General features: G+C 46.1%; 1 protein-coding gene across 1 annotated transcript in view; it reads right to left on the bottom strand.

The window, feature by feature from the left end:
- Window positions 1-678: 678 nt before the first annotated feature.
- COL20A1 (collagen type XX alpha 1 chain) overlaps window positions 679-18,284 on the bottom strand; it is a 51,979-nt gene continuing 34,373 nt past the window's right edge. The window contains exons 24-40 of the mRNA XM_041399150.1: window positions 16,936-17,078; window positions 16,465-16,574; window positions 15,658-15,816; window positions 13,652-13,729; window positions 12,935-13,021; window positions 10,726-10,779; window positions 9,805-9,900; window positions 9,247-9,300; window positions 8,892-8,945; window positions 8,502-8,555; window positions 7,050-7,121; window positions 6,324-6,359; window positions 4,989-5,055; window positions 3,954-4,142; window positions 2,573-2,650; window positions 1,595-1,750; window positions 679-1,101 (exon numbers count right to left, since the gene is read on the bottom strand). Of these exons, the coding sequence (XP_041255084.1) occupies window positions 1,088-1,101; window positions 1,595-1,750; window positions 2,573-2,650; window positions 3,954-4,142; window positions 4,989-5,055; window positions 6,324-6,359; window positions 7,050-7,121; window positions 8,502-8,555; window positions 8,892-8,945; window positions 9,247-9,300; window positions 9,805-9,900; window positions 10,726-10,779; window positions 12,935-13,021; window positions 13,652-13,729; window positions 15,658-15,816; window positions 16,465-16,574; window positions 16,936-17,078 (1,501 nt within the window). The 3' untranslated portion in view covers window positions 679-1,087. The remainder of the gene's footprint in view (window positions 1,102-1,594; window positions 1,751-2,572; window positions 2,651-3,953; window positions 4,143-4,988; window positions 5,056-6,323; window positions 6,360-7,049; window positions 7,122-8,501; window positions 8,556-8,891; window positions 8,946-9,246; window positions 9,301-9,804; window positions 9,901-10,725; window positions 10,780-12,934; window positions 13,022-13,651; window positions 13,730-15,657; window positions 15,817-16,464; window positions 16,575-16,935; window positions 17,079-18,284) is intronic.

Here is an 18,284-nt window from a genome sequence, read left to right as displayed (position 1 = left end):
CCTGCCTGTATGTAACTGCAGAAATTACACATCCAGAATAAATGCAGGGAATGTGCATGATGTTCCATTTTTTACCTTTTAGCAGCTCTGAAAAATATGTGCTGATACTTTTCGTGCCACTCTGCTTTAGGCTTAGGGTTTAAATCAGAGTTCAGGAAGGTTTGTTTCTGAAGGAGGGGCAGGTTACAGGCAATGATCCAGCACAGCCTGAAGCAGTGATTGCAAAGAAGGAGGAACATTTTTATCAGTTATCTGCGTGGTTTGTTGCAGACACATCTCAGCTGATGGCAAGGAAAGGGGTGTAACACAACAATTACCTCCATGTTATATGGGTAAAAGCCAGACTCAGAGCTGTTCAATATTCCACCTGATAAAATGCAAAGTAGCTACTCAGCTTGCAGGAGGGAGACATGGCAAAAGCAGCAGGTTAATCTCCAGCTCCTCTCAGCACAGGGCTGTGACCCATGTAAGGCTTTGCCTGAGTTACCAAGCCCCAGGGGAGTTGAACAGTGGTTTGTCACATCCCAGTGAGGTGATCTCTGGCTGCAGTGTTTGTGTACAAAACACCCCTGCAAGGAAGCCATCAGCATTCTGCCAAAAGGAGAAACAGCCAAGATGGTGCTAGACTTTATTACTTTGGCAGCCAACAGAGAATGCAGCTTTGCTCCAGTGGATTCGCTGCTTTGGTTATGAGGTGCTGCTTTTCTCTGTGCTGGGGACACAGAACAACAACTGGCAATAAGAAACCACAAGCAGACAAACAGGCAGAAATTATCTGTTATTTCTGAGCATTTCAATACAGTATTTCTTTTTCTTACAAGTCTATCAGCCTGAGTGTCCAGCTGTGCCTTTGTCTTCCTGTGGGGTGTGAGTTTGAGCACTGCAGTTGTGCAGACAGACAGCTCAGCCAGACACAGGCTGTGGCTGTTGAGTTTGATTGACTTGTCCATACAGAAATGATGGGGAATTAAAAAAAAAAAACATAACACATCTGCTATTTGGGTTGCTGCTTCTTTTGGAGTTGTGGAGTTTTTTTCCAGAGATTTCCAGGGAAAAGCGATGTCTTCAGCTGCCTCTGTCCCAGCCATCAGGGGACAAAATCTGTGTGTGGAAAGGATGAGGTCACTGAGCAAATGAATAAATCAGTGTCAGGGTCTGAGAAGGAATGGCACAGAATGAATCCCTTTCCCTTGTAAACCTTTTGTTCTGTGCCAGTGAATTTCTTCATCACCCAGTTCTTTGTCCCACTGAGCCCCATGAAGTGTAAATGTAGAAACTGAGGAATTGTCCCTCTCTTCATCCCCCATGGAAACGTTGCTGGGGACATGAAGAACTGATGCCCCATGATCCCTCCCCACCTGCTTGACTAGTGCTGTGTGATGTGTTAATCCATGGAGGATAGCTGAGGAGCAGCCCATGGAGCTGGCTTGTGTCCGTGTGGGTTGCATGGGAATCACCCTGACTGCTCTGCAGAGGAGGCTTTGCAGGACTGATGGTGCCTGAATGATCAACAGAGGTCTCTGCCTGGCTCAAGAGAAGTAACCTGAGACCAGCCATAAAATCATCACTTTTTTACTGTATAGTCAGGACTTACCTCTTCTATCAGCTTCATAACATCCAGAGAAATCACAGCCCCCCGGAGGCCCAGGCTGCCCAGGCTGCCCTCTGACACCAGGGAAACCTGGAGGACCAGCATTCCCAGGGTAACCCTTGGGACCTGGTTTCCCCTGCACAACTTCTCCTGGTGGGCCTGCAGAAGAAGCACAGAAAGCTGTAGCACACCTGCTTTAGCAATGTAATGCCTCTTCTGTATTTTCCTCCATCCTACGTGGCAGGTAATCTTCTGAGCATAGTTTCCTCATTCTGGTGTTTAAACAGGACCTGCCTGTTGGATAAACCTGTTCTGAATCCCAGTACCTGAATCCCAGTATTCTTGACCATAAGTGTGCACAGCTTGGCTAAAAATGGAGCCTGGTTATGAGAACCCCAAATCCACCTACATGTTAAAGCAGAGAATCACCTTAACCCCAGGATCCATCCCAGAGTCACTGGGGTTTGTGTCTTTACGCCTCAACTGTAGAAAATTAAACGAAGAAGAATGTGTTTGACCACACTCTTTTGAAAATGCCTGGTTTGTTATGCCAGTGGCAAACTTTCCACAGGTCCCAAGAGCAGGGATCAGGGTGGAGGAGTACACCAAATCCTCACAGATTACTCACAAGCCCTTATGTTCCACGAGCTGAATTTTCAGAGCTTCTATCCCCGGAGCATCTGGTCTTGCATGCAAAAAGGCAGCAAAACTAAAACTCCCTGGATGTGTCTCATGTCCTCAAAACATATCATCCCCTGGCAATGGGTACCAGAGGGATGAAGCTGCCTGGAGTAATCTGTAAAAGTATCTGACATTTTAGCAGAGAGGAATCATTGAGGATGCTGGCAGCAGGGCTGTGGTGGGAAGGTGAGTCCAACCCCACCACAGAAGTCCTTCAGCTGGATGATGCTTTGAATCTGGGAGCTGGTGGCCATCACATGGCCTTGCTGGATCAATAGACAGAAGTTGGAGTCACTCTACCTGTTCTGCCTCTGGGTCCTTGGCTCCCTTCCTCATTGGCTCCAGACGTCCCTTTCTCTCCTTTGGGCCCTGGGGCACCTATTCACAGATAAGAGATAAGTGTTGCTTCACTGTATGTCAAATTTCACCCTGAACTGAGGCTCTTGCAGTCTCTCCGTGAGTCAAAGAGGAGTCACAGCCCTTGGCAACACTGAGAAGTATCCATTTGCTTTCATTCAGTCTGGGCACCTACTCTTGCTCTGACCAGCAGGGCATTGATTTCTTTGATCCAAGCAGCACAGATTTGTAGCCCAATAGGGGTGGGAATGAACATTTTTCACAGAGAAATTCATAGCAATAGTGTTACTGCACCAGCCTGAGGGTCAGGTCCACCTCTGTGCTCTTCCTGTGGATCAAACAAATCACAAAGCTGAGCTGTCTCTTTGACCACGTGCTGCTTAGCCAGGATTGATATTTTCCTGTTAAATTACTTGTGAAACTAGTACCACTTGGAGAAAACAGGTACATTTTGACAAAATATGATTTTTCATTGTTTCAATATGAAAATATTTTTATCAGCCATGTTCTTCAGGTGGTTTTTCACTGAGATGCATCTTCTGCCGTCTCCTGCTTGACAGGCTGGAAAAATCTGCTGGCTGTTACTCCCTTCTCTCTGAAGTGACATTTTCTGCAGATACCAGCTAACACTGACTACTGCAGGAGGAAGGAGTTAAACAGAACATTTCCAGTTACTCTGAGGTGTTAGGACACTGCTGAAACCAATGTTTTCCTTTTTATTTTGACAGACAATTACTCGAACAGCTGACAAACATTGTCTGCGAATCCAAGCAAAACATCTGCCCACCTTTCATTCGTTCATGTGCAGTAACTGAGACCACTTCTGAGATTATATTAATCTATTTCTTTAGTTATGTCTGAGTCTTTAATTGTGAAACTACTGCTCCAGAAACTTACTTTCCCTTTGAAGATTGCTTCAGCTGCCTCATGCCTTCCATCAGTGTTTTCCAATGCTCCTCATTTCTGCCCAAAGCTGATCTATTCTACCACCATGTCTTCACCCAAATGACTGGATTTTTGTAGAAAAAGCCTCCTGCCCTCTAAAATTAAACTCTCCATCTCCCCAAACCTTTATATGCTACTAAACTGGCCTTTCCTTCCATGCAGAATTTGAAAATAGAGTGGGCTGCATCTGGCTTCTCCCTGCTTGTTGAGATTTTTAATTTGGGTGCCTCTTCCTAGAATGGGGAGGTTCAAAAGGAAAACAGCAATGAAATGAGACAATATCATGGATTATCTATGCAGTACTGCTTGAGGCACTGAGATGTTTAGTTAAAGTATCAAAGATGCAGTGAAAAGTGCACATGAACACTTCTGTCCATACCTCTCTCTCCTGGATACCCATCTTTGCCTGGCTGTCCAGGGGTGCCATTTTCTCCTCTTTCTCCACTGTTCCCAGGTGGGCCTGGAGGACCTGGTGGTCCTGGTTCTCCTGGTTTTAACCTTTCCTCCCATATGGGAACTGGCTTCCTTGCATGTTCATGTATGAATGAATCAAATTTCAACACATGAGCTGAGAAGGCAAGAGAGAAAATAAACATTTCCTTGGTTGGGAAATTCAGAAGAGAGATAAAAATCAAAAAGTGTTTTGTCTAAAAAGGTACTTAGAATGATCAGCTAGTGCTAAAAAGCTGTCAGTCCAAACTGAGAAAGGCAGGAGATGAAGATGGGCAGCTGAGTGATGACTTTGCTGCCTGACCTTGGACGAGGCACTGCTTCTCTCTGCACATCACAGCACAGGAGCTTTACAAAACTACCTCGTCTAGGGAGGAATCAGCATGTATCACTGAAAGAACAATTTCTCTCAAATTAGTTTCAAGCATTTCCATATAAGAAATAAAGGAGGCTTTGCAAAACACCAAAGGGTTTTGCAAATAAATGTTTTGCAGGTCTTTTCTGTGCTAATGCCACTGATAAAGCCAAAGCAGCGCTTAGAGCCTGAGATGGGACATTTGCTGTTCGTGGTGCTCAGCAGGGCACAGGGTGGTGGAGCTGCTGGGATCACTACAGCTTCAGGCTGTCTCTCCTCTGGTTTTCCACTTCTGGAGAGTCATAGGATCATAGAATCACAGGCTGGTTTGGGTTGGAAGGGACCTTGAATCCCATCCTGTTCCACCCCCTGCCATGGGCAGTGATACCTTCCACTATCCCAGGCTACTCCAAGCCCTGTCCAACCTGGCTTTGAACACCTTCAGGGATGGGGCAGCCACAGCTTCCCTGGGCACCCTGTGCCAGGGCCTCAGCACCCTCACAGGGAACAATTTCATATTAATATAAATCCAGTCCTTCAGCTTAAAGCCCTTCCCCCTTGTCCCATCACCACATGAGCAGACTCAGGAGCTGGGTTGGTTTTACTCACTCTGAATCATCCGCTCACAGGCCTGGCTAACAAGCTGGTAAATTGTGGCCAAAGACTGTGGTTCCCCCTAAAATGAAGCATTTAAAAAATTAAGAAAAAATGAAATATTAATATCTTTTAGAAAGGATCAATCTCATAATGCATGATAGCTTTCACCCCATTCATTTTCTCAGCTTCAGTTCCAGAGATATTAATTACTGTGAAATGCAGCTCTATTTATTTATCATGGAGCTCTGAAACCAGAAAATTGAAATTGGAAACATCAATAATTGCTTTTCTCTTGCACATCAAAAGGACCAGACCGAATCTAAATAATTACCAAAAAAGGGAGAGCAAATTTCACCCTCAAATTTTATCAGAAAAGATGCTAAGACTATAACTCAGTGTTCTGTGATATGTAAAACATTTAGTATGATCAGATATTACAACTTCCTATCTTTGACTCCATCTTCCATGAATATTGATTCTTACTGTATTTTGAATAAATCATATATGATGGGCCCTTCAGAAAATTTTAGTAAAGTAGGGAAAAGTGATTAAAATGCAAAAACCTGCTTAAAAATAAACACTGACTGAAAATTCATACTTAATGCACCTATTTCCTGCACTGTTTATAAAACATACATCTCTGCCTGGATCACAGTGCAGATAATCCAGGCTTAAAAAACTGCTCTGTTCAACACCCAAAGGAAGGGGAAACAGAAAATTCCAGTGTAAAAAGTCTAGAAAAGGAAAAACTGGTGGGATTAGAAGGAGAATGCTCTTAAAAATTATAATTCTGAGGCATTAACTTGAGACAAAAGCACCTCATCCCTGTCTGAAGACAAATTTGCATAAGTCAGTCTTGGCAATGCCTCCTAGAAAGTCATGGCATTTTGATTTAACCAGAAGTCAGGATGAGAAAAACTTGAAAAAGCTTTTTTCCCAACAAAATAACCTTCCCAGGTAGTGTGGATGTCCTGACTGCCAAGGTCTGTGCTGGGCCACAGACAATGATTATGACAAATGAGTCCCCTTTTGCAACACATTAAACCAGAACAAAGTGCAGCCAAGTGGGTTTGGTTTTCCCCTTCTCAGCAAAGAATGGATTTGTATTTGACATTTCTGCTTCATTACTACAAGTGATACTGAGGAGCTCCTGACTGCTCTGGGATTATTTATACCCAAGCAGCCCAGCCTGTGCAGGTGAAAGGAAAGGCAACAAGCAATAGGTACAACCAACACTGGAGAGGTTTGGCTCATAACTGTAAGCAAAAGTTGCAGTTCAGGTTATCACACCCACTCTTTTGAGGGTGTGATGCATGGACAGTGTCACCCAGCACCAGAAAAACTCACTTTCTCTCCTCTTTCTCCTTTGGGACCTGGCAGCCCCTATAGAAAAAATAAATAAATAAAATAAAGAAGTTTAAGGAAAGGAAGAACAGAAAACAAACAAATAAATAAATTCACTAGGGGTGTGGGTTACATTTAGTGGGAGCACAATGATTGTTTCTCACACTCTTGTTTCCTTGACCTCATGGCAGTGATTGTAAGAGCTTTAAGTTCATACTTGAAAGTATGAACTCAAACACTTTGTTTTTAAAGAAAAAGAGTAATAAATCAGTAACTGGAGCAGTGGGATAAACACCATCAACAGGGATGGAGAAATTTCTCAGCTGCACTTTTAGAAAATATTTACCATCAGGACAGGTGGTTTTTAACATCTGAGGAGAAGAAATATCTGTGGCATTTAGACCCGTGGTTTCACCTACAAGCCCAAGGCTGGCTGCTCCAGCTCAGGAGTGACTTTCTTGCTTTATTCTAGAATCTTACACCAGGAATCTGTTTAGATTGTGTGTAGCAGGTGAATCTGCAGAGGGCGAAGGGAGGTGGGATTTGTTGAATGCTTTATCAACAGATCAGCAGCCTGGGCTTTGAATGCCCAGACATCTCCTTAAGAAGGATGAGCGTGAATTTAAACCATTCTTCAGACTCTGAGGCAGAGCTGCTGTGGGAACAGCTCATTCCCATTCAATTATTCCATGTCTTGGCCTTCTTTGAGACCCAAAAGCAGAAACTTACTGTTGGCCCAACATCACCTGGAGGTCCCTTCTCACCACTGCTGCCTCGGGTGCCTGTGGCTCCTTGGAAACCCTGCAGACATTGCAATTAAAAATCCAGTTATTTCCTAACTTCCTTTTTTCTGTTCAAGGGCTCCAGGGGCTCCCGTGGTGGGAGTTTAGAGGACTCAAGCAAGGGAAGAGTAGCCTTAAGTTTCCTGTCCAGCCACGAGCCCACTGTTCAAAGCACATTGTGTGTGTCGTGCTCACATCATTTCCCATCACCATCTCAATTATGGCCAAGCCAGCAAAGCTGAGCTTTGCCAACCAACTGCAGTGTAGTTTATACCCGACAGGCTTTTTGATCTTTCATTATATATTCAGATTTAGATGTAGCCTAGAGCACAACCCTCTTCTTCAGCCTCCCAATACCACGTGGTTGTTCTCTTTTTCCTTTAAAACCTGTGCTGGCCTCTAATATTTAACAACATCAAGAGCAGCTTAGAGAGTGGGAAGTGCCTTCTGTGGTCATCTCCTCTTTGTGAGCTTTCTGTGCCTTTTGGAGTCATAAAAGGAAGAAAAAAAATCAGCCAAAACCAACTAGCAGAAATACTTTGTTTTAAATTTTTCTAGCTATTACATTTGAATTCAGTAGATATTATCAACTTTTCTGAACAGAGAAAATGAGAAAAATTTTCAAGGCAGCACCAGAACACCTTTCAGAGCCTGCTCTGAAGGTGACAGTGCTTTCCTCATATTTAAAAAGCTGAGGCTCAGTGTTGCCAGCTCCACATATTCCCAGGATGAACAAGTCAAAGTTATGAGCCTAATTCAACCTTGGCTCCTATAAATAACTTAGCACAACCACTGCCAAGTTCCTTTTAATTCAGCAGTGAGACTCAGCTGTGAGATTCAGCTGTGAGAATCAGTAACTTACTAGGTCCACCAGCCATCAAGTAAACCCAAATTTGGTTCAATTTCCCAAGTAAAATGACGTGTTCCTGTGGTGCCTTCCAATTAGGAGCTGTGAATCAACAGATCTTAAAGTTCTGCTACCCTGGGCATGACTGAGTGCAAGCACACCCATCTAATCCAGCCCTGGCAGCAGATACTGGCTGTGACGTGGGGAAAAACCTTTCACACTGCCTGCATCCTCCAGCTCCTGCTGAGTTCAGTCCAACAAGCCAAATCCCCTCCAACTCAACCAACAGCTGGAAAACAGTAGTGTCAGGAAAGTGAAAACAGCACAATAAGAATCTCCTGGCTGGGATGAAGCTTCCTCAGGACTTGCCAGAGGAAGCCAAGGATTTTCTTCTTACACTGAGGGTGGCAGGGAAAGGGGGCACCTGCTCCATGTGCCAGGTGTTCCCTGTGGTACCCTGGGAAGGGGGTTTGCCCTGACACTTCCAGGTGAAAGCATAAAACTCTGCTGAGGAACAGATTTCAGAGTGCATCACTCACAGGGAGTACTCACCCTTGGTCCAGGAGGTCCTGGAGGCCCAGCTGTGCCTTCTAGTCCCCTCACCCCCTGCAAAGCCAAATCCAGTCATTTACTAACAAGAGGATTCTCAGAGACCTCATCAGCAGTGAGATGCTTTTCCATGTGCTGCTTTTAACAGGAATTGCTAAAATGGGTAAGAAAACCATCTGTCGAGCAGCAAGAAGGGTGAAATCTGCTCAAATTTGGACAAACCTGAAATGATCCCAAATTTTCCCCAATCCCCCAATTTTTTTTTTTCCCCCAATTCATCTGGCTTTGTGAAAAGATCATTCAGTTCTGCACTGAGTGGACTGGGATGTTTTGGGTCTCTGCTGGGATGCTCCTAGCAGATTTTTAGGCACCCTCAGGGGTGAAGTGTTTTACCTTTGCACCTTGAAGTCCATCCCTGCCCGGAGCTCCCTGCACACCAGGAATGCCCTGTAAATCAGAAATGCTGGGTAAAGTCAGCATCTGATTATCACTGCCCTAATCCGTCTTGGAACAGAGGACAGAAGAGAAAGGTCAAAGAGAGAGAGTTATTCATTGCATAGAGCAAAGACTGTTACCCCAGCTTTAAGTCCATCATATCCAACTTCCAGCTAAATCTATCTCTCTTACACCAGGTGACTCAGTTTCCTTTGGGAAAGTGATGGCACTCCAAAAAAAAAAAAAAAAAAAAAAAGTGGGGAAAATCTTTGAAATCTTTGGGACAAGTAGAAGGAGTGGTGTTTAGCATTACCTGCATGCCAGGGATTCCAGTGTCTCCCTTCTCTCCTTTAATTCCTGGTGGCCCCTTGGATTAAAAGAGAAGCACACAGTTGGGTGTGTGGCAGAACCCTTTAAGGCAAAGAGCATCCTGCTGTTCCACATGCATGTCCCAGGTTGTTCCTGCTCCCTGCAGTGTTCCAGGGTAATTTACAGCCACAGCATGTGCACAGGGATTCTGCCATCCCAGACATGTGGCAGCCCTTGCCACTACTCCCTGCCAAGCAATGATGATCACTGGAAAGAGAAATGCCTGAATATTCATAGGATATCCTGAGTTGGAAGGGACCCCACTGGGCTGCTGGAAATAAAAGCCCATTAAGGAGAGTCCGGACAAAAGCAGGCTTTGGCCAGAATGATTAAGTGCAGGGCCTCATCAGCATAAACTGATTGTCATCTCTCCCTCTGCAGCTGTTCAGCTGTTGGTAAGGGTGATATAAATACATAAATCACAGCATTGACACCCATTTCTGACAGGCTCTAGCTGTGAAGAGCGAGTGACAAAAAAAAGGCAATGGAAGAGGTCACATACCACAGGGCCCTGGACTGTGATTCCTTGGGAGCCTGGAGAGCCTTGCTGGCCACTGGGACCCGCTGGTCCTACTTGTCCAGGTGGGCCTGGCTCACCCTGAAACCAAAGACAAGGAAACAACCATAAGGGAAGGACGTGGATGATGCCTGCTCTCATCATGGGCTGCACTGCACGGCCTGGGTCAGCATGAACCATCTACAGGATTCAAGATTAAATTGGGACACTGAGGGCATCTCCAATAACCTCAGCTGCTTTTGTGCTTTAGGTCCAAGATTTTGGTCCATCTTTCATGAGAGCAGACAGCAAAGCTGCACAGGGTGCTTTGCAGAGCACAATTCACCTTCCCAAGCAGTTATTCCTGTTATTCAAAATGGTCAGAGAGAAAAGGGAAACCTTCCTTAGCCCATTTCTGAGATCTGTGTCCATTCTCATTCCTTCCCCCAAATCCTTCCCCTGCATCCATGCTGCTTTCCTAGATGTCATCCCAACAAATGGGACCAGTGGTCTGCTCTGGCTCTGCCCTGTGCTGATCCATGGAGCTGTGAACACTCACACCAGGGTTTGCTGCAGTCCCCAGGGCTGGAGGATCCAGACCCAGCCAATCCTCATGCCCGCCTCAGGGCTGTGTTCCCTCTCTGCCTCCCTCCTCATGCTGCTCTGCCCCAGGGCAGTATCAGTGTGTGTGGTCAGGAGATTGGCAGCACAAAGCCTGACCCTGTCACAGCACAGCTGCTCTCAGGGAACATTGCTGACCACGTCCAGTGCATTAATTCAGCACAATCAGGCTCATCATCTCATCCTCCAAAGCCCAACTGAGCATTTAATTAATAATAAGTGATCCCATCCTCCTCTATGTGTTGTCAAGACTCTGTTTGGGCTGAGCCTGGTGCAGTGAGATAATCTCCAGCCTAAAGGACTCACCTTGGGTCCTGGCTCCCCCTGCTCACCCTGAGGTCCTCTCCTCCCAGGGCTGCCCTGCCAGTGGGACACAAAGAACATCATCACGTTTATTGCACTGTAGCCAGGAGCCTGGGGGACAGAACTCTGTGCACTTCACTGCCCCACACTGAAAAATGCTTCCTGCCCCACAGAGCTCAAAACAAATAGAGACAGGAAAAAATTAATTGAGTTGTCCAGGAAATGTGGGAAAGGGAAGAAGAAAGTAACAGCCCAGTCCCTCCATGACCAGCATGGGGAACACAGCACCTATCCCCAGCAGAGAGAGATGAAGTTTAACCTGTTTAACCTCCCTCCAACTCCCTCTCAGTGGATCCATGCTGAGACAACGTCTCATGTGCACATGGGAGTACACTTGAGAAGGAAGAAAAGGGGTGCTCACATCTACACTCCTTTGGAACTCAGGTGGGTTTTACACTCTCCACCCCAGAGAAGTGACCTGTGCTGAGATCAAGGACAGAGCTGGCTCTGGGAGACCTGGCTTAGCTCTGCCTCTACCTAGCTCTGGGCGGGGAGAAAAAACCAACCTCCTGGCATGACCTCATTTTGTGTGAATTTTTGACATCTTAATCTGAACGTTGCTATTCTTGAATCCAAAGTAAACCACGTGGATTTGAATTGAGAAGCACAGGCAGGGAACTTTGGGAAAGGTGCTTTCAGAAGTGTCCAGAAACTCATTTCATAAGCCAGCTGGATCTAGTCAGACACACTCATTAAGGACAGTGATAAATACAAGGTGGGACATGTCTTGCTAACTGGAATTTTAAAAATAGCAGTGAGTGCTGCTGTAACTGCAGCAAATTACCAAGGGTTCAGTGGTGTGAGGAGAAGGTTATGTGTCAAAACCCTATTTCCTCTAATGCTTTAAAGAGCCCTGCTCTTTATGGAGTTGTCTGTGGAGATGCTTAAACCACAGGGCAATATAAGCTGCTAATTATGCACTTAGGATATTGGAGCAAACTGTGACAGTGGAGTGTGCTGGTAATTAAACTTCCACCGGAATGAGCAAGTAATTACTCTGCAATGAGGCACTCTCCTTGCATGGAACTGAACTCACAGTTAAACTACAGGTCATTGCAGGAGGTGATCTGAGACCTTTTCACTTGAAAAAGGAGGCAAATGTTTCCATTTATGGTTATTTTCCAGGAGAAAAGCACCTGGAGTGGTTGAACTGAGGTTCATGGGCAGGCTGTCTGCCAGGTTTCAGCTGGCTTGTGCAAATCAAATATTCTTCCCCAGATTTTGAAAAAGCAATTTTTTTATAACTGCTTCCTAGTGTTTGATAGGAATATTTTCTCCTGGGGTTTAAGCCCATGGCAGCTTTCCTGCATCCATAATGGATAGGGCAGAATTTATGCCTTTTCTCCTGAGCACACTGCATATGTAGTGGCTGTTTTCTCTTCCCCCCCATTTCTTCAGGGTTTTCTTGCAAGTGACATTCACTGAACAGAAAGAGAGCTTTGGGGACAGACAGGATAGCAAAGTCTCCCCTTTCTCTTGACACTGTCCACCCACACAGGCACTCACAAGGCTCCAATTTAACACAGGATCCAGACAGGAAGATTTTTTTGGTGAGTTGTTTTTTTCCTTAAATTTACAGAGAATTTCAGAGTCTCCAATCCATGAAATCTCTGCAGACATAGAGGGTGACCTGTCCTCCTCTCCTGAGAGGATTAATGTGGAACCAGGCACTGCTCAGCCTGTTCCCAGCTGCAGCTGTTGCGCTGCCAACTCTCCATCTCCCCACTTCATCACCATCCAAAATCCAAAGGGAAACTCTCAGCCTTGCCCTGGAAAAGCTCCTTGAGTTAGGATGAGAGGAAATGGCCTCAAGATGCACCAGGAGAGGTTTAGATTAGAAATGAGGATAAAACTTCACCAAAAGGGTTTTGTCAAGCCCTGGCACAGGCTGCTCAGGGCAGGGGTGCAGTCACCATTTCTGCAGGGGTTTAAAAGCTGTAGATGTGGCTCTTGGGGACATGGTTTAGAGCTGGGCTTGGCAGCCCTGATTAATGGGTGGACTCAATGATCTTTAGGATCTTTTCCAACCTGAATGATTCTGTGATTCTAAAACCCCACAGAGCACCGGGAGTGTTACCCACGTGCCCAACATGCCTCAAGGAATGCAGCAAGAGCAGCACCTGCAATACACGGGGTGGGAGGGTGAACTTACAGGGGGCCCTGGGGGTCCTGGCAAGCCTGGGCGCCCAGAAGTGCAAGAACAGGCAGGAGCCAAGGTAGGGCAGGTGTCCTCATCCCTCTGAAATGAAATCAAGCCAGAACCAGTCATGAGCAGCTGCACAGCAAGAGCAGGATGGATCACAAGTACAACATTCAGTGTTTCAAAATTCAGTCTTTTACTTGAAGAAAAGCACATATTTTTTTTTTTTCTACTCCACTGAGAGATTTTTGTCAGCAATCAAGTTCTTTATTTTTTCTGTTGAATAACAAATGTAGACAAAAAAAAATTACAAACCAGCCCTGCCTGCAATGTGCAAAACACATATTGGAAGATAATTTTCTCCCTTCTACCTATTTATACACCCCACATAGCAGCTCTCTGTGTGGAGAAGAGACGTGAAAGGAGGAGTGGGGATGTTGTGCCTCGGGGCTGAGATGGCAGAAAAGCTGTAGGAGTGCCAGGGCTCCTGGTTGAGGTCATGACAGGAAAAACATGCACTGCACCAGGATTGGAAGTTTTCACTCTTTTTGAAGCAAACATAGTTTGGTTTGCTTCACCAAGTAACACACTGATGTTATTCCCAAGAGGAAAAAAATGCTTTCCCTCTTAAGTCTATCAAAATAATTTTCAGTGTAACTTCAGTGCCATGGACTTGTCCCATCCTCCCCAGCTTCCTGTCAGTGAGCAGAGCAGTGCCTCTTGCCTTACCAGTGCAGGGAGATCACAGCATCTGTCCTGCTCTGCCCCCACACTGCTGCACAAGATCTGCAGAGACTGCAGCTGGAACTGGGGGGAAAAAAAGAGTTTGATAAGAAAGTAGCACTGGCTCCCACCGCCCATCACCAAATCTTATTAATTTCAAGTGATAAAAATAATCTTCAGGGATGATTTGACAGGACTCTTCTGTGTGATCTCAATTATAACTGTGCCCCAAAAAAGCCACGACATGAGAACTACCCCCAGACTGAGTGTTCCGCAACTCCTCAGGTCTCTGTCTTGCTGAGCAAGTCAACAAAGCAGCTTCACATCACGTCTCAAATTTACTCACAGCCCTGCAATAGCAGCAGGTTCTCAAATAATTGGGCTTCAGCGCCACCAGAATGTGAAAGCAAACTTTGATTCGCTCCCCCTGGGGGCATGGGGAGAAGGGTAAATGTGGCAGCAGCATTTCCCAGGGCAGGGATGTGATCCCCTCCCCAGAAACCCCAACCAGTCTCTCATTGCCTCCCCCGCATCAGCCACATCTTCCCATTCTGATTAACAAAAAAGCACACACTGCACAAAGCCAAACAATATAATGAGGCACAGATTAATTTTTCTTGCCTTGACAGAATTTCTCTTTTTTTTTTTTTTTTTTTTTTTTCCACTCCATGCATTTAACAAGGAGAGAGCTGTAGAGCCCAGGGAGGGTTACAGATACAGATGAGCCCTGCAGATCAAGTAGCATTTAAAGATTTCTTAAATTAAATAAGGTTCCATGATAACCAATAATGAGGCACTCTGTCTTCTCAAGGACAGCAGAGGTGTGGAAGATGTGAAATGTTGCTGTGCTTGAAAGGCAACAGGAGTAGGGATGGCACAAGGCTGTTTATTATTTGGCAAGACCTGTCTAGCTGAGCTGCTAGCAGAGAGAATTTGGGAGGGACAAGGAAAGCACAGATTCCTGCCCTGATGGCCACAGGTTTTGAACGAATTACCAGAGAATTTATTTAGGAAACAAGTAAATGCTGATTGAACACACTATCCCTTTGTCTGTTACACAGCAGACCCCATTTCTTACAAAAGTGGCAATTCCGCTTTTTTTCTGGGTGTATCCCAGAGCTCTGCCTCTCAGTTTGCAATTGGGGATGCACATGGGACAAAGTGTTTTTACGGTGCTGGTTTGAGGCAAGTGGAGTTACAAATCACCTGATGAGCCATTTTCCCCTGGACTTCTAGATCTTAAAGCAGGGCCAAGGAGCAAGATCTTCACGTCAGTGGTGAATGATTTCCTACAGCCCCAACAGAACCTTGTGGGTGATGAACTTGCCACAGATTCTGCACATAATTAACACTCCTGCTTTGAGGAGTAAGAATGGAACACACAGACAGAAGAAGGGTGTTTTTGCCCTGAGGACTGTGCACAGGCCAGGACACTGAGTCCACACATCCCCTTTTCCCATCCCCTTGCAGGGAGCAGCTCCCTGCAGAGCTGTGTGGAGCAGTGAGGACACACCCGCAGGCCAGCACTCACTGCTGGGTTGGGTTTTTGTTTTTTTCAAGTGGCAGCTGATAAAGAGCCTCTCTACTGGAGATTATTTTCCCCTCATTTGTATTCAGATAGACAAATCCAAGCACACTGGAGACTGAGGCACACCCCGCTCTGCTGCCTCCAGCCACCAGCATTTCCCAGCATCGCTCTGTGTGGGCTGATGTGCCCAAGTTTCCTTGCAGAAGCTCATTCCCAAACCCTCCTGTCTGCTTCAACATCCCAGTGCAGGAGCTGTGCTGCCCCAGCCCCGGGGGATGCAGCCAGCAGAAGGCTCCTCTGGGACACACTCCTGCTGCCACCCCCATCACCCAGGCAGGAGGGACAGGAATGCTCTCCCAGTGCTGGAAAAGCTCATTAAGCCCACAGGGACCAGCACAGCAGTGCTGGGGAGGGTTCAGATGCGGGTGATGTGACACTCCTGCCCGTGTCCCACCCCAGCAGCACGTCCCATCCCAGGACTCACGGGCACGGAGCCGCTCCGGGGCCCTCTGGTGCGGGTCACTTTTCCCAGCATGATGAAGCCAGCAGTGGAGATGCTGCCCAGGGTGTTGAGGGGTTTCTCCGCTGTTTTCTTACAGTCCACATAGAGCTTGACCTTGAAGTGGCTCACGGCCACGTGCACCTGGGCAGCAGGAGGACAAAGCCATGTTGGAGCTCTGTGGGGGGATGAGGGGGTGTCCTACTGCAGTAACACCTTCTGCCCCATGCCCAGCCTGCTGCTGGCACAGGTGGGGTGAATTTAATGAGTGAATGGATGGAGGGGGCTCAGGAGTAAATTTTAGAATGTGCTTTCCCCTGTTGATCCCCTCACCTCTCCTTGGGAGAAGCCTTGCTGGAGGTGAGTAATGAACCTGCCCACAGATACCCACAGAAAGAACTCATTGCTCATTTGGGTGCAATCCTTTTGCTATGAGATAGCTAAATCCCCACCCTATTATGAGTGATAAAGTGGCTTTCTCACACGGCTGGATTACCAAAATTCTAAATTCTAAAAAAAAATATATTATTTTTCAATTTTTCCTGACTATAATGAGTTAAAAACCACCTCAGTTTTTGGAGTCTGGGGGAAAAATCAATATGTGGAAATCACATTTTGATCATGAGATCCACCTGAATTCTTTACAATTATGAATTTCAGCATATCTAAGAGGTTAGCCATTTCTCTGGCAATCAGGATGCAAAGCATTTGGATGATCACCCCTCAGTTTGAATGATACTCCCTGACCAGAGAGAGATCATGAGCCACATTTCTCCCTCTCTTGATAAGGACCTTATGAAAGCTCCCATAAAATATCTTCTTCACTTCCTGCTCGTCAAAGGAGACTTCCTGTAAATCAGCCTTGTAGTCATGATTGAAATAGGTCAAGGATTTCTTACTGGCTGTAGGGAAAATAGGACAAATAACAGCTTAGAAATTGATTTCAAACATATACAAAGTAGTAAATAAATACAAAGTAGTAAATAATTAGCCTAAAACAAGGTGGAAAATTTCCTGTTATCAAGAAGTACTACTAAACAATGGAAAAAATATGTAAAAATAAAGAATATGCTCTAAGTAGAATAAAAACATGTTTTTCAATTGCACTGGGCAGTGATTTAAATGTGAGGGTGGTAGCCACGACAAAGCTTCCCAAGAAACTGCTGCTGAGTAAGGAAACCATCAAAACATTCCAAGTGAGTCCGGCTGCTTGCGAAATGTGTGGAAGCACCCGAATTGAATGTATTTAGCAAGAAATCTTACGGTCCAGGTTAACACCCAGGAGAGGCTGGAAGTCCTCGTCCGTGACCTGCCACACGGCAAAGGGCTCCTTGGGCGTGTCGGGCAGCAGGCGCAGCAGGATGACGATGGTGTGCTCGGGTGGGATGGCAAACAGATGGACGTCACTGGAATGACACCAAGCAAGGGAACATCGGTGATTTAAATGCCCAGAAACATCCTGCAGCTTCATCCCGGTGTTTGCTGGGCAGTGGGGACGGGCAAAGAATCATAGAATCACAGAATTCACAGAATCACTGGGTTGGAAGAGACCTTCAAGATCATTGAGTCCATCCCATCCCCAACACCTCAACTAAACCAACTGCCACATCCAGGCTTTGTTAAACACATCCAGGGATGGTGACTCCACCACCTCCCCGGGCAGCCATTCCAGATCTTTATCACCCTTTCTGTAAAAAACTTTTTCCTAATATCCAACCTATATTTCCCTTGACACAGCTTGAGACTGTGACCTCTGGTTGTGTCAGTGCTGCCTGGAGAAAGAGACTGACTCCACCTGACTACAACTACCCTTCAGGCAATTGTAGAGAGTGATAAAGTCACCTCTGAGTCTCCTTTTCTCCAGGCTAAACACCCCAGCTCCCTTGGTTGTTCCTCACAGAGTTTGTGTTCCAAGCCCCACACCAGTCTCATTGCCTCCTCTGGATGTGCTCTAGAGTCTCAACATCCTTTCCAAACTGAGGGGCCAGAACTGGACTGGCTTTGCTCCCAGGAGATGATGGTGATATGAACAGATAGAGCCTGGACCTGCTGTGCCTGGACAACTCTGTGGTGAGTGATGAGCACTCGTGGGGCTTCTCCTCATGCCTGGGGGATGCTCAGCTGGAGCAGCTCGTGTCAGTCCATCAGTGCCAGAGCTGCCTCAGGGAATGCCAAGCCACAACCTCAATGCTTCTGAGATGAGAGCTCAGTGGAGGCTTACAAAACATCCCTGTCAGGTTCCAAAGCACTCCCCCAGGTCTACTATTCAAGGAGGAGGAATTGTTGCCATATATCATGGGGTATATCTTTAAACCTTGGCACAAAACTCTTGGCTTAGGGATATGGTTTAGTGGCAGATCTAGCAGCACTAGGGTAATGGTTGGACTTGGTGATTCTCCCAGCCTAAATGATTCTATTATCCTAAATCAGTGTAAATGCCCTTCAGGGATAAGCACTGAGCCCACAGAAAACCACCTCTGGGTCCCCACAACCCAGCTGCAGGATTTAGGCTCAGCAGCAGTGAGAAGATACAAGGCAATAAGGGGAGGTCAAATTGGTTTTGCCTGAAACCCGTCTGTAATCTGAAACAGGACACATTGGCACAGCATAAC

The sequence above is a fragment of the Onychostruthus taczanowskii genome, unplaced genomic scaffold, assembly GCF_017590055.1.
Source record: "Onychostruthus taczanowskii isolate IOZ18803 unplaced genomic scaffold, ASM1759005v1 scaffold157, whole genome shotgun sequence".
Classification (NCBI taxonomy): domain Eukaryota; kingdom Metazoa; phylum Chordata; class Aves; order Passeriformes; family Passeridae; genus Onychostruthus; species Onychostruthus taczanowskii.
This window is presented reverse-complemented; position numbering and strand designations above follow the sequence as displayed.